The sequence below is a fragment of the Mchenga conophoros genome, linkage group LG2, assembly GCF_057382185.1.
Source record: "Mchenga conophoros isolate Kocher_MC1m ecotype Shallow Benthic linkage group LG2, M_conophoros_male_GT1.1, whole genome shotgun sequence".
Classification (NCBI taxonomy): Eukaryota; Metazoa; Chordata; class Actinopteri; order Cichliformes; family Cichlidae; genus Mchenga; species Mchenga conophoros.
In genome coordinates, this window is record NC_140527.1 from 26,238,781 (window position 1) to 26,254,199 (window position 15,419).

Below are 15,419 nucleotides of genomic sequence, written 5' to 3' on the forward strand. Positions count from 1 at the left end.
TCACAATCCATGGGCTAGACCAGGGCGAGCGCCGTCCTCTGCGCTCGACCACTTGAGCAGGTGTGAGGTAAGACCCTACTAACCCTGTCGCGCATCAGCGCTCACAGTGGCAGGTGCCGAAAGAGAGACTCAAACACTGCGCGCCTTTGGAGATTTGTATCAGCCACAAGCCCAGCTCTTAGAGCTTTGGGTATGTTCAGCCCACAGTAGTCTATCATTTATAGCACAAGAAGCGTGCTGCTGCAAACAATGAGATCTGTGTCTTTTTTGTACTATTTTCTACTAGCCTTCTAAGAAACAGATAGTCACATGAGAAACACTGTTATTCTCTAAACAAGCTATTAAAACACACACACACACGTACACACACACCTACACACACACACAGAGCCGCACAGTGTTGTGTAAATGTATTTGGTTGTTATCAATGATGCAGAGCCATCAGGATGTTGCCTGACTGGTCCCAAATTCAGTCTGCAGCTGAACTATCCTCTGTTACAAGAGGAACAATGAGTCCTAAAACAGATGGCACTGCGCCCGTGGACCTTTGATTTCAACATCTTGCAGTCAGTCTAGGATTACACAAGGAGACAAAAGACAGCGAGACTGCCCAAATCCACAGAAGAACCGTGGCAAGCTTGGAACAAACTACCTGCCAAGTGGGCCCGCTAACATTAGCAAATCTGCACTAAACACAATGTGCAGGGCACAAATGGAAATTTTGAAAAGAATGGAAATGGACAGCTTTTGTAGTCACACTAACCGCCTAAAGCCATCTTTCACAACAAGCCAAACTGATCCATTCACACATACATTGATTCTCTGTGCTTTGAGAGCTTGATTCATCTCACACCCACACCTACAGCCGGTATGCCAGTTTAGAAAATTAAACCAACAAACTCTGCCTTTGGACTGTGGAAGAAACCCAGAAGAAACCCACGCAGGCAAAGGCAAAAAAGAAGCTGTCCAATGATGACTCATGACATCACTGATGGTGATATCTGTAAACTATCAGAGGACAATAAAAGTCCTTAGAATTCATTCTAGGGGTAACTTGTGTAGGGGAGCATCCACCCAGTGAGATATACAACGAAGAAATATATCGAAAAGAAATCAGGACCTTCTCAGGGACTCGCACTTCTTATATAATATTCCACAGGAGCCCATGTAGAGAGTATGAAGTTATGCAACACTAAATGAAATAAATGCAAACAATGGATTAGTCCTTGATCTCAAGGATTTGCTCAAAAACATTTAAGCAAAGCAAATGACTTCTGATACTGCGGGGGGACATTATTATGCAAATCCTCTATTTGAAACGTAGTCACATCTCCTGTCCTTGAATTGCTGATATCAAAGTGGAGGGGCCTCAGTCAAAACGCAGCGAACGGCCTTGCTTTTAGTCACTCTGCATGTTTTTGACTTGTAGATAGAATCTGCACAGGTACTCTAGATCACAGCAATTACCTGTCTATCTCTGCACGAAGGAGGGCTGGTGTGGAGGATCAAGATAATTAAATGCAAAACTCATTTCAGAGCTGAGTTTAAAGAGCTCGCTGAGGCAGGTGGGCTGTGTGTTTTGGACAAGAGAGAACTGGCAAAAGTATAATGTATATTTTATGTGAGGACTGTGTGAAAAATAATTATATTATATGCGTCTTTGAATGGTTGGTGGAACAGAAAGAAAGCACTACGGGGAATGAACAAACAGCCCCTGAAACCGGCACGGGGAAACCTCCAATATATATTCCTGCCGGATGACCTGTAAATGGTAAATGGTAAATGGCCTGTATTTATATAGCGCTTTTACTAGTCCCTAAGGACCCCAAAGCGCTTTACATATCCAGTCATCCACCCATTCACACACACATTCACACACTGGTGATGAGATCCCAGCAGAGCCCTCTCTACGTTGAGCTGCTTCAGATTCTGGATCAGCTCCTGTCCTTTATAGCTGCTCCCAGCGATGTCAGAACAAAGCTCCAAAGAAAATCACATCTTTGATAGCAGGGTTAGACAGGAGCCTTTAGGGCTTATTCACCACCGGAAAACTTAATTGCCAGCCTTAATTTGCTGAAGTTGAAGCTAATCATAATTTAGAGAAAGCAAAAGAGAAGAATGTTTAAAGATCGTCTGGAAATCTAGGTAAACCCCCCAAAGGGAGACAGATCTTTTGTTTTATGTAAAAAAATTAAGTGAAACAAGAGAAGTGTGGAAGGGGGGCACGCTACAGCTGTCTGCAGTCTGAACCTCAGATTTGTTTCCAACTTTTTTTTAACGCCTTAAACGATTTGAAAGAACTTGAAGAGAGATTCTTTCAGTTTGCCGTCTTAAAGTTTAAGCAGGAAGTCCTCTTTGATCCACGAAGCTTGAATCTTAACCTACACCCAGAAAGAAGTAGAAGCGTAAAGGCGCACAAACTGTGGGTGTGTCGCCTCGTTTAAATGGGAAAAAATCCTGGAAACGCCCCTATGATCAAAAATGTCTCACTAAATGTTTTTTTACTCCCCCCCCCCCCAAAAAAAAAAAATTCTTGTCATGAGGTTAAAGTGCCGATTTGTGATTTGCTCCTCTCATTACACAACGCGGAGCGTGATCCTCTACAAGGAGGGAACACTGGTGTCCGTTGAAGCTCGCGGCAGAAGCGCACAGTAAACATTTGGATCCTAATTTGCTCCCACATATAAACATCTTCGGAACGATATCTTTGCTAGTGGAGTCAGCCTGGATTGGACACTGCTTTTTTCCCTCCTCTTGTGCTAAATCATATAATCCTTGTAAGTGAAAGCCAGGGCAGAGAAGCGGATACGCGCGTTTGGAGAGAGAGCCAAAGTTTGCCGCCCTAAGTTTGAAGCTCGGGCTTGAGGGGATCCCGGAGCGCACGGTGCGCCACTTAATTACTGGCCACGCCGAGGTGACTGTGAGGACGAGCTGAAGATGAATGACACTGGCATATTGTGCAAAAACAACCAAACAGACAGCTTCGCTGATCAGTCATGTCAGAATTCAACTCCCTCGCCTTACAGTCAGATCGACATCACCACTTTCATGCACATATTCCCTTCCATTTATGGCATCCTGTGCTCAGTTGGAGTTGTTGCCAACGGGCTGGTTATCTACGCGGTGGCAGCGTGCAAGAAGAAAATGGTATCAGACATCTACGTGTTTAACCTGGCAATAGCAGATATGCTCTTCTTGCTTGTGATGCCCTTCAACATTCACCAGCTGGTCAGAGACAGGCAGTGGGTTTTCGGAAACTTCATGTGCAAAGCGGTCGTTGTGGTGGATGTCAGCAACCAGTTCACCACAGTGGGGATTGTCACTGTGTTGTGCATTGATCGGTAAGCGTTGAAATCCACACATCTCACAGAGTTGTTCCCAATCCATGAAGATATTTTAATATTTTATCTTTTAGGAAAAAACAAAACAAAAGATATCCTCCAAACCATGCTAACAACAAATTTTATCTGTATTTATCTGTGCAAAAAATCAAGATAATAACAACCCAATATTACCTGAAAATAAGTAAAAGTAGTTGTCTGGTATCCACTTTGTACTCACTGTCTTTATTTTATTCCACAGTAGGTGTTTTTAAATCTCATTTCCAGAGTTTTCTGTTTGAAAACAGAAATCCATGCTCATGCTCATTTGTTCAGCCTGATACATAGCCAGCCTCAGTGGGTGCAAGTGAAGCTTTCATTTCTTTTGAAAGGCACTCCTTCTAAAAATGTACCACTGAGTGGGTTTTTTCATGCGAGTAACAACCCATGAAAACACAATCTTCCCTATATAAATGTGTCGGGTCTGTGAGCTGAACACATTCAGGACATTAAATGAGCCCTCACGCCAAAGAGCTGAAGTGATAAACATCTCCATTTAGACATAATCTGGATCAGGTGGCTTTGACAGAGGTATGATTGCACACATCTTCAGAATAATACACATAATACATTTCTGCGAGGGGGGTCACTGGACCGGATAAATGTGCTCCGATTTAGCGGCACCACCTCCACAAGAAGAATTCCTCACAGGTTTCTTATTTGCTTTGCCATTTAGGTTGTGAATCATCGGAGCTTTATATCACATCAATTCAGCTTCATCATTTTAAATCACTTCTTTAACGGGGAAAACAAAGACAAAGGCTTAACTGTAGCAAACACTGAGGAAAAGATCAAACAATCCTTTTAAAAAAAATCAAAACTTCTTCCCTTTCAAGGCAAATAATTTTAGTCTGTAGTCTTGAGTCAAATGGCAGTGAAACTCATGGAAACCTAAAACAAAAAGCAGCTGATTTTCCCGAGTTTCCAAATCACATTTTTGATATCTGATTATCTGAGTTTATTTGAGTTGCCCCTTATTTCTGATATCAATGTTACCTTTCAAAGAAAGCATACATTATCTGCTCAACATCTGCTCATACTGTAATTGCATTTTTTTTTTCCCTTAATTTCTTATTAGGTAAAGTCCAAACTGCCATTACGGTGCTTTTCTTTGAATTCGCTGCTGTTTATCCCAACAAAGGCCACTTTATCTCGGGCTGCTGTGTAATTTCATTTCATGGGAGGTTTGTGGATACCAACATGATCGTGTTCCCAATTAACAGAAGACCTAAATAATTGTAAAAACATTTACAGATGAGTGACTCATGTTTTAATGCCCCAATGCTGTTGGATTTATAGGTTTTAGATACGTACAAGTGTTTGTTTATTTGAAACACAATAACCGAAGGGCTGTTGGTTCTTTGCATAGAGGTAAACTGTAGTATTCTTCCTCTATGCAAACCTAAAAATCATCTAGGGACACCTTTTTTGCACATAATATAGTGCAGGGCTATCTAGTGTTTTGACAGTCTGAAGTGGGGGTATTTGGGCATATAGCAAACATATTCAACCTGAGCTCAGGACACGAATGGCTCTGAATGATCAGTATACTAAATTAATGATAAGAGAGCAATGGCAATTTAGCAGCATGTCATGGAGGAAATTACAGGAGTGTTTTTGTGTCCACGCCTGCTAAATCGCAACAGAAAGGTCAGGCGCAAACATGCAGACAGTCCCTGGCTCTACTTAAATGGCAATGATTGCATGTAATGGCAAAATGATTTTTCTGGCTCTTCAAACTGAAGCACAATCCATATGGAAATGTGTTTACATCCTCTTGCTAAATTACTCTTATTAAATTATGCTGATTTATCAGTGCAATCATCACTTTAATGATTGTGTATCTCTGACATAGTACCTTGTATCTCATTGGGTAGCCTGAGCTCATCCAGCATGAAAATGACCATCCAAGCAAAATCCTGCACTTGCATGCACTCTGGCAAAGCTGCTTTTACCATTTGTGTTCAAGAGAGTGGTCATACTCTTTACACAGTGCATTCTCCCTCACAGGTACATAGCTATTGTCCATCCCACCTCAGAAAAGAGGACCGTGCAGTGGACCATCATCATCAATATTCTGGTGTGGCTGGGCAGCTTCCTCCTCTCCGTCCCCGTCATGATGTACGCCAAGGTTGTGAGCAGGCAGCATTTGGAGGTGTGTATGATGTACCTGGACGGGCCTGAAGATATGTACTGGTACACTCTCTACCAGTCTATCCTGGGCTTCATCATCCCCCTCATCATCATCAGCACCTTCTACTCGCTCACCCTCTACCACGTGTTCAGCTCCATACGTCGGGTCAAGCGTAAGCAGTCTGTTTGGGCTAAAAGAGCCACTAAGATGGTCCTCATGGTCATCGCCCTGTTCCTGATCTGCTGGTCGCCCTACCACGTCATCCAGGTGATCAACCTGAGCAACAACAAGCCAACCGTCGCTTTCGTCTATGCCTATAACATCAGCATCTGCCTCAGCTACTCTCACAGCTGCATCAATCCGCTCATGTTGCTCATCTTCGCCCAGAATTACCGTGAGCGTCTGTGCCGAAAGAACGCGCTGCACAGCTCCCAGCACTCCTCCAAGGTGACGGTGGTCAAAACAGATGGCTCCAGCACGACAAACGACCCCAACTACCGCTGTACGGTCATCTAACTTTTTTTTCTATATATACACATATGTACATGTAAATATATTGCTGCTTAACACAGAAGAAAGGAGCTCGGATGGATGGAATCACCATAAACTCATACCACCTAACGTAATGGCACGAGCAGCAAAAGCAACCGCAGCTGAAAAAAACAGGAAAGTGGAAGTACTGTTTTTTTTCTCTTTTAGCCTCAGTGTTTCCATTAGCCTTGATAAACTGTACTTCCAGTCTCTTACTGGTCAGTTGCAACACTGAAGTGCAGCTTGCTGGATAAGCGTTCACATGCTGAGTGTGTGAAATGATGTGATGTTCAGGACTCTTTCTATGGGAGGGTGATAGAAGGAGTCAGCTTTATTATGTGTTTGACGGATAATGTTAACACACATGGTGGCATGTTCATTCTGAGCATTCTGAAACAGTGTTGATACTGTATATTGAGTTGAGATAGTTGATTTAATATTGGTGTTCTTCTCTCCTCCCATGTAATGTATATTTGATATGTGCTTCAGATTGTGCCTCTGACATGTAATTTTGTGATAAGAAGTTGTTTTTTCTCATAAAGGGCTCAGAGTGATATTACAGAGACCGCATACTCATTTCCCTTCAGTGTAACGTTAAAATGCACAATGAAAAGTGAGAACGTTTTATAAGTATAACGCTTCCTGTTAGATCTGTGACGCAGCATAAACACAGAGGAATAAACTGTCACTGTATAGTTTGGAAACAGCTATGACTGCACAGTAGATGATCATCACTGGTTTCTTTCATAAGTTTTTAAGATGAATTCTTTTAATTTTGAGTGTTGTTTATTCATTGTGTGCCAACTGAGGTGAAGGAGCCTAGTGAGTTTTTAAAGAGGAACGCACATTCATTAATTACAGGTCATTCCTGAGTCCTCGCACACTTGCTCCTCAGTAAATAATCACAGTGTGTTTCAGTGTGTTTCTCTCTGCGCTGTGGATTACCAGCTGTGCTTAATTAGGCGACTGGGCCCTGGATGCATACAAGTTGGAAAATTAGTTTGTGGTAATTTAACGACATGTAAATTCGTTTGGAAACTCAAAATACAAACCGAGCTCGAAGTGTTGAAGTGGCTCTCAGAGTCTGACTTCATATCGAGGCCCTGTATTGTGAAAGGGAGCCTTTGTCAATGAGTAAGCTCACATTATCTTTGTCAACGGCCCTCAAGTGATTCCTTGTTGCATTTCAATACAAACTCACAAGAGAAAAACGGGAATATCCCAGTTTCTGTCCATTTTTTTTCATGGCGGCAGCAGCTTAAAATCTCACTAAACACGACACAAGTGTTTTTGGGGGAGACGATAACGTGAAGGAACAGTCGTGGAGTGAACAGTAAACAGGCATCTGTGTCACCGATACCGATGCATCCTCCTCTTCTTCTTTTAAAGCGTGTGTCAGTGGAGTCCTTCTTATATTTTGGCTTCTGTCATATCTGCACTAATGACTCCCCAAAAACACTTCTATTGTGTTTTGTGACATTTTTTTTTCCATTTCCATTGTTATATTTTTACTTCTGCTGTGTTTCGTGTGTTTTTGCAGCATTTTCCTACATGCTGGTGTTTTCTTAAATTACTGTGCATTTGACCTGTCAGGGCCACCGTAGTTACCTTCAAAGGGAATGTGCCCTGGAAGAGATCATTAGTAGATGTCTGAACTACCACATGTAGCTTATTTCAATAGAGTTTGAACATGCAGATTTACCTCTACATGTCCAGATTTGTCACTTTATCTCAGCTCAGCACAGCCACCCAATGGAGGATATGCAATGCATTATTATCAGGTTCTTCTAAAAATTCTCCAGTTGATCCAAAACGCTGCGGTGAGAGCACCAACGGGACCTTTTTCTCTTCATTGGCTCCCTGTTAAACCTAGAATTGATTTTAAAATCCTTGTGTTTGCATGCAAAGTCTTGACTGATCAGGCCCCATCATAGCTTAAAGATCTTATAGTATAATATTATCCCAACAGAGTATTTTGCTTTCAGACTTACTGAGGCTTTGTTGTGGTTCCCAAAGTTTATAAAAGTAGAGCGGGAAGCAGAGCCTGTATCTGTGGAACCAGCTCCCAGTATGAATTTGGGAGATAGACTCCCTCTCTGCTTTTAATAATAGACTTAAAACTTTCCTTTTTGATAAGACTTATAGTTTGGGTTGGATCAGGTGACCCTAAATCCTTTCTTAGTAATGCTGCTATATGCTCAGACTGCTGGAGGACCTCATGCGATGCACTTAGCACATCTCCACTCACCTCTTTTCACTCCCTAGGCGTTTATGAACCCCTGCAGGATGTCGTTACATTTTTCTCTTTTCTCTTCGTTACTCCGTGTTAGTCTGGTTTCCTGCTCCTCTCTTTCTTTTGTCTTCTCTTTCTTTCCTTTTTTTTCTCTTTCCCTTCACTCCCAACTGGTTGTAGCAGATGGCTGCTCCTCCCTGAGCCTGGTTGTGCCGGAGGTTTCTTCCTGTTAAAAGGGAGTTTTTCCTTCCCATTAGTTCAAAGTGTTATCTCGAGGTTTTCTCCAGAATACTGTAATGTCTTTACTGTACAGTATGAAGAACCTCGAGGTGACTGTTGTTGTCATTCAGTGCTATGTAAATAAACGTGAACCGAATGGAAAATGAACTACTCAGTGCTTGTGACTGTTGTAGAAGGTTGGAAAACTGATGGACTGGTAAATGGAAAGCTTTGTCATCTAGCTCGGGTCTGTTTTCACCACAGTGGAATTAATCAATCCACCCATCCATCTCAAACTCGGTGTTAGCATCACTCGGGGATGGTCAAACTCCTTCCCTTGGGATAGCAACTCTCCCCCAATGCTGAAGGAGAACCGTTTTCTCAGACTTGATGGGACAAACCTTGTGTAACTTTCAATGTAAGCAACACTTCCCTCATTTTACAACCTCTGAACTCAACGATTGTTCATAACAATAAAGGGTTTTTTTTCAAGTGAAAGCTAAAAGAAATTGGCTTTAAGCAGCTTGATTCGTCTTAGGGACAGACTATGATTTGGATTAAAATTTGCTGCTTTATTAAGGTAAACAAATCTTCATAACCATGGTTACAGTAAAATCCTTCTACCAGAAATGACCAGAATGGTGCATAAAAGACACTTTGTTGACACAGGAAATGGGAGACCGTCTGCCGTCTCTCACATCTTGTTAGTTTGCTCATCCTCCCCGATCCTCTCTTCCTCTTTGGTACTTGACTCTATAATAGTGACACTAGTTATAAACCACTAGCTTGTTGTAAAAATATTGTTTTGGGAAATTTGCTGGAAGAAGCGCTGCTGTTGTTTCTGCTGGGAGTCTCAATTTCACAGGTTGAACCAGACTAGGGCTCACTACCTGCGTTTAATGTGTGAAACTGGTGGCATTTCCCTTTATTGTTTCTGTTGCCATTGAGCTTACATCCAGAACAAACAAGTTTAAGTGAAATCAAATAATCTAAATAAAAATAAATAAAACTGATTTTTGCCCAGGGACCTCAACATTGGGTTAATCCAGCCCTGACCTTGCTTTGCTGTGGTCTCCTCACTGTCTGTATTGTAAAGTGTTTTTTCTTTATTTTCTTTCATTGCTTTATGCTGAATTACTCAGCCAATGAAAGCTTTAAAAGCCTCTTTAAAGCTTCTGTGGCTTCTCTAGCTTTTGGTATGGCTTACATGTCAATCATATATATGAACTCTGTGAGTTCTTTGTGAATTTCTTGTAAATGTTCAGACCTGCAGCATATTGTACAGTATAACTGCATCCTTCCAAATCATTTCCCAGTAATTCAAGCAGCATTTCATTTAATACATCGGTGCTCTCGATTCTCACTTTAGCAACCATAAAGAGTATCCATGGAGAGTCAAACTTTTAATCAGTAGTTGGTGCAGTGGTAATATTTCAGATTTATCTTTGATTATCTTCAGACGCATCAAGCGAAAACACTTGCCTCTGCTATTTACGGTGAAGCTCGTACAGTAGCTCTTGTGTTATTTAGCACTCCAGCAACATGCCAGTAATGCCAAAGGAACAGTTGAAAGTGCCAGTTTAAAAAAGGAGGTACTGGGGAAGTGTGCTTGGCCCAGGTTAGTCTAGTGTTTTGGGACATGCCTGCATGCCTTCTTCGAAGCAAGAGTCAGAGCGTCAGCAGCCAAAACAGCTTCAAAGTCACACCAGTGCACTGAAATGACCCTGAATTATATATCGACCTCTGTCTTTGCTTTAGTTAAGTGAAGTGAAGTTGCAGAGGATTTCATCAACAACCACCACCCCCACTCCTCTTTTCTTTGGATCTTTGATTTGAAAGTTGGGAACACAGTTGAACACAGATTTTTTTTTTCCTATTAAAGGAGAAAGTAAAATTCTTAATCTTTAGACAGGATAAGACTGCTAGTTTAGTTTAATATGACAGCTGGAAACTGCTTATAGGGATTTTAACAGAATTAAATTAGTGAGCATTGTAAGTACTAGTAGGCGAACTTTTAAAATCTTCAGACAGGGCCTGGCTGGCTGTTTCTGGTCTGTCTAACTGTCTGCTCACTCCAGCTGCGCTGATCCAACAGGGGAAATAATTTTTTGATCCCCTGCTGAATTCATATGTTTGCCCACTTACAAAGAAATGAATAGTCTCTAATTTTTATGGTAGTTTCGTTTTAATGAATAGGGGCAGAAAATCAACCAAAAATGGGGGAAAAAACCCCCAAAATTACATAAAATTGAAAAACTAATTTGCATGCCGTGAAATAAGCATTCGATCTGCTAAAAAAAACCCATGAGTAAGTCCAAAGCGCTGTCAGTGGATCATCAGCTTGGTGAGAAGGTGCCGACTCTGTGCGCTCAGAAACGGTACGCACAGAGATTGAAACATTTTACTTTGTGCCCTTTTTTCTGCTGAGGGTCCAGGAAGACTTCATCCTCCCTCAGTCAGAACACTGAAGATGGGTCATGGCTGGGCCTTCCAGCATAATACTGACCCAAAACATATCATCGAGGCAACAAAGGAGTGGCTAAAGCACATTAAGGTCATGGAGTGGGCAGTCTCCAAACTGAATCATGTAGAAAATCTGTGGAGGATGAAATCTAAAGGATTTAGAGAGTTTCTATAAAGAAAAGTGGCCCCTGAGATGTGTGCAAACCTGGTGATCAACCACAAGAAACATCTTACTGCTGTGCTTGCCAACAAGGTTTTCTGCACCAAGTACTAAGTTTTGCTTTGCTTGGGGATCAAATGCTTAGTCCACTCAGTAACATGCAAATCAATGTATAACTTTTATGTCATTTGTTTTTCTGGATTATGGGTTGATATTTGTTCTCTCTTCATTAATATTAAACTAATATAAAAACCACAGACTGTTCATTTCTTTGTAAGTGAGCAAACTTACAAATCCAGCAGGGGATCAAATCACTATATCCTCCATTGAATGAAGTGTTGTCCACCTTTTCATCCAAAGCTCAGGAAAAAAGTGATTAAAAAAATGTCAGGTATTTTCTTAGAGTCCTGAAAGAAATTAGTTAGTAAGCAAACTCGCAATCAAGCAATGATTAACCAAGTACGAAATGAACAAGTAGCAGTTTTAGAGAACAGGTCCATCAACTGTGTTTGTATTTATATGATTATGTTTCTGAAGTAGACTTTAATTTGAAATGAAAATAACTTTCAGTCCACCTTTACTTTTCTTATTCGTAGGGGTTTGTCCCGCTCGCCCTTTTAAAATGTGATTTTCAGCTCTTTTCAAAGGGAGATCTCACTCTTGTGTTCACATTTCGTTACTGAAGCCGGTCGAGGTAGACGGGTCATCCTGCCTTCCTCTCCGCAATCCTTGCTACAAGCAGCACCTGTTCAGCGCTTAAACCTGAATGCGTTCCAGCTGTGATTCAATCAAAGGTTTGACAGGAGTCCTTTTTATGATTCAGGCTAACATATAAATCACATTTTCCTCCTCACCTCTCATCTGCACTGACTTCTCCCTCCTATCTCAGTGAAGCAGAGCCCTTCCAGCCCAGCTTCACTTAATATTTTCCCATCGGAGACAACATGAATTCAATTATGGATTCCATACACTCCGGTCTCTGATGGGAGAACGGAAGCCAAAATCTTTCTTTCTTTTTTATTTGCCTGCATTACAGAAGAAACCAGCATTATGATGATATCAGAAAAGCTGCACATCTGACATATTTTCCACTCTGCTGCTGAAGCATTACAGAGAATGCAGAAAACGTGAGCTGATGCTCCTCAGGAGTTGCTGGAGTTAAACCTGACGGGCCGGCACTGACTGTAAAAACTTCACTGAATATTAAAATGTTGCAGTAGCACAGCTCTCTCACAGTAATGCTGATGCTACCTGAAAATCTATCTCTCTAACAGTAAAAAAAAATACTGTTTGTGTTCGGAGCTCTGCTCAAACTCAAACTCAGCCTGAATTCATTCAGTAATAATGTTGAAGACCAAAAGCATTAACAGGGATCATCTGTGGAGCCACAATCTGCTTTAATTTAACTTTCTGTCATTGCTCAAACTGTTTGAACACATAAATGAGCCGCACTGTTTACTTTTGGCTTATTTTTTTTAAACCGGAGCACAAATTCTAACACAAAACTGGTTTTGTTCTTAATGCGGAATTTGTAGACAACCATAAACATATTCAGTCACGCAGGAAGCACAGTCAGAACTTGTCACAATCAGAAGGCTTAGGTTTCAGGACGTCGACTCAAATGAAAAAGATGATTATGGGAACGTGTGTGCACAGTGTTGATGTAAGACATTTGAAAGTATTAAAATGCGACTGGATTCGTGGTGCAGGAAGGCATATGAATGCTGTACGAACGCCAGCGACAGCAGCGCACGTCAGCATAATTTTCAGGTGAGCAGTGTGGCAGAACTCGTGGTGGAGCGAACGTTTACATGCACCGCGGTGATCGAAGGAGAGCGCTGGATGTGGATGTGACACGAGCGTGCACTGCAGCAGTCTTAAACCTGCCTCGCGGGTTTATTAGCTGGCGAGTGAATGGGAAGCAGATTGTTGGGTGATTTGGAGCTGATCTCCAACAACTGTGACCGCTCACGTACAAATTAAACACGATGGCACTCAGTGACTTTAAAAGTATTAACTTTAAACCCTCGAGCACCACAGTGTAAAAATTTGATGAGCACCAGAACTAATAAGAGGGAAGCCGCTTTGAATGCGGTGCTTTAGAGAGCCATCCGCAGAGAGAGCTCTTCTCTGCCTGCCTGCATGAAATAAATCAGATGATTAAGAGAATAAAGTTTAAAATGTGGATGTGACATGTGCAGTCAAATCAATCAAAATTCAGAACACATTAAGATGTTACGGTGGCTTGAAGATGAGCACATAGACAACATAATTAAGCAGTAGACTGAAGGCGACATGCATAGCTGTTACCTTTAAAATGTAGCAAGTCTGCAAAGTCATAACAGATGACAGAGTGTGCTGAATTACAAGGAGCCTTACATTCACCCTGTTCACATCTGGCATTAACATGCATCTCTACGTTGGTTTAAAGGGACATCATGTCATGTCTCTTGTGCAAATAAACATGTGTTGCAGCCTGAGGTTGAAAATTCAAAGAAAACTTGATCAAAACATCTTAGATTTTCCGTCGTCATCCAGGCAAGTTTCCCAGGATTTTTGAGTCCACTGTAACACATCACTATAGGCTGTGCATTAGTACGTACTTTTGTGTACACAGAGGATGTAAATGAGTGGATCATCCTTCATTGTGACGCTTGTGCATACATGTGCTGATGCTGGTTCTGTGTGTCTGTTTCCCCAGTGGATCTGCATTCAAACCCGTACCAGCGATGAGATCACCTATCAAACATGTTACTGCCAAGCGTTACACAGATGTGTATTTGTCTTGAATTTTCCACTCCAAGGCTCTGACATCTTCACGGACATCATCAACTTTACGGTTATAGCAGCTTCCCTGCGTTACTCTCTCATGTGATCAGCTATTAGAGAATTAAACAGAGGCGGAGAGATGTGAAGGCAAAATAAGCCGACTTTCTGTTGATCTGCTATGTCTGTGAAGCAAAACCACTGACCAAAACCAACCTCAGTGGAAGTGAATAAAGTTAATCATAGTTTAAAACTGGTGTGTGTCAAGGTCAGAAATATATTTAATGAACGTGAAGATTGACAAGGGATGGCAAATGGTAAATGGCCTGCATTTGTATAGCGCTTTTCTAGTCCATAGGACCCCAAAGCGCTTCACACTACATTCAGTCATTCACCCACACATTCACACACTGGCGATAGCAAGCTACATTGTAGCCACAGCTGCCCTGGGGCGCACTGACAGAGGCGAGGCTGCCGGACACAGGCGCCACCGGGCCCTCTGACCACCACCAGTAGGCAAACATGGGGTTAGTATCTTGCCCAGCATGCAGCCAGGATGCAGCCTGGGATCGAACCACCGACCTTCTGATTAGTGGCTGACCTGCTCTGCCACCTGAGCTACAGCCACCCCTGGGATGAATAATTATGATCAGAGCATGGTTGGAGCATCTATAAAAGACCATGAGGCTCGTTCCTAAGTTATGTAAGAAACGTGCGCTATCAGATTCACCTAATATAGTCAGCAGTCCCAAAAAGCTCGATTTCGAAACTGCAAAGAGCAGTTCTGGCACGGATACAAAGCCCAGCAGGAGAGAAAAATGTGTGTTTCAGGTTTATCAGTGTGGATACAGCCTAAAACCCCAGATTACATGCAATTGGTCACTAATCAGATTTTCCACTCCGCCTCTGCCACAGCGATACTGCTCTCAGTGTTTGAAACCCTCTTAAAAGTCTGGTTTTGTTCACTGTTTGCTTTTATCAGAACTCACACCTCACGTAACTATTTCTTTCCTTCTACCACACAAAACACAAAATTCCAGCTCGCTTTTAGAGCATCCCAGAGCATGTCTTGTGATGTTGTTTGAAAATTTTCTTCCTCAAATGATGCCAAATATTCACTGGGGTTGAGGTCTTGTGACTGCTGATGGAGAGCCATGCGAGCAACACTTGTTGCTCTCCCTTGCAGCTCTGATGCATGTTAAGACTCATTGTTTTACTGGAAATTAAATCTTAATGCAACACCAGGAGGTTGTGGCACGAGGGATTTTACAGCAAGCTTCCCCGGGATAGAGCCCACTTCTATTTGCACTGCAGGGAGATGATCCATAAAAAATTACCAGACCTAAATATGCAAAACACACTCCATGGTGGAATCTGATTATGTATTACGAGCAGTGTTGGTCAAATTACTTGAAAAAAGTAATCAGTAACTAATTACATATAATTAGTTACTGATATATATCATATAAAATCTAATCAAATGGAAAAGTCTCTTTTTAAATCTTGTTTTATTAGTTTTAATCTTTTAACTTT

General features: G+C 41.7%; 1 protein-coding gene across 1 annotated transcript; it reads left to right on the plus strand.

The window, feature by feature from the left end:
* Positions 1–2,601: 2,601 nt before the first annotated feature.
* mchr2b (melanin concentrating hormone receptor 2b) lies at positions 2,602–6,601 on the plus strand. The gene is made up of 2 exons (XM_085290384.1): positions 2,602–3,341; positions 5,391–6,601. The coding sequence occupies exons 1-2, from the start codon at positions 2,938–2,940 to the stop codon at positions 6,028–6,030; spliced, it is 1,044 nt and encodes a 347-aa protein (XP_085146510.1). The 5' UTR covers positions 2,602–2,937; the 3' UTR covers positions 6,031–6,601.
* Positions 6,602–15,419: the final 8,818 nt, after the last annotated feature.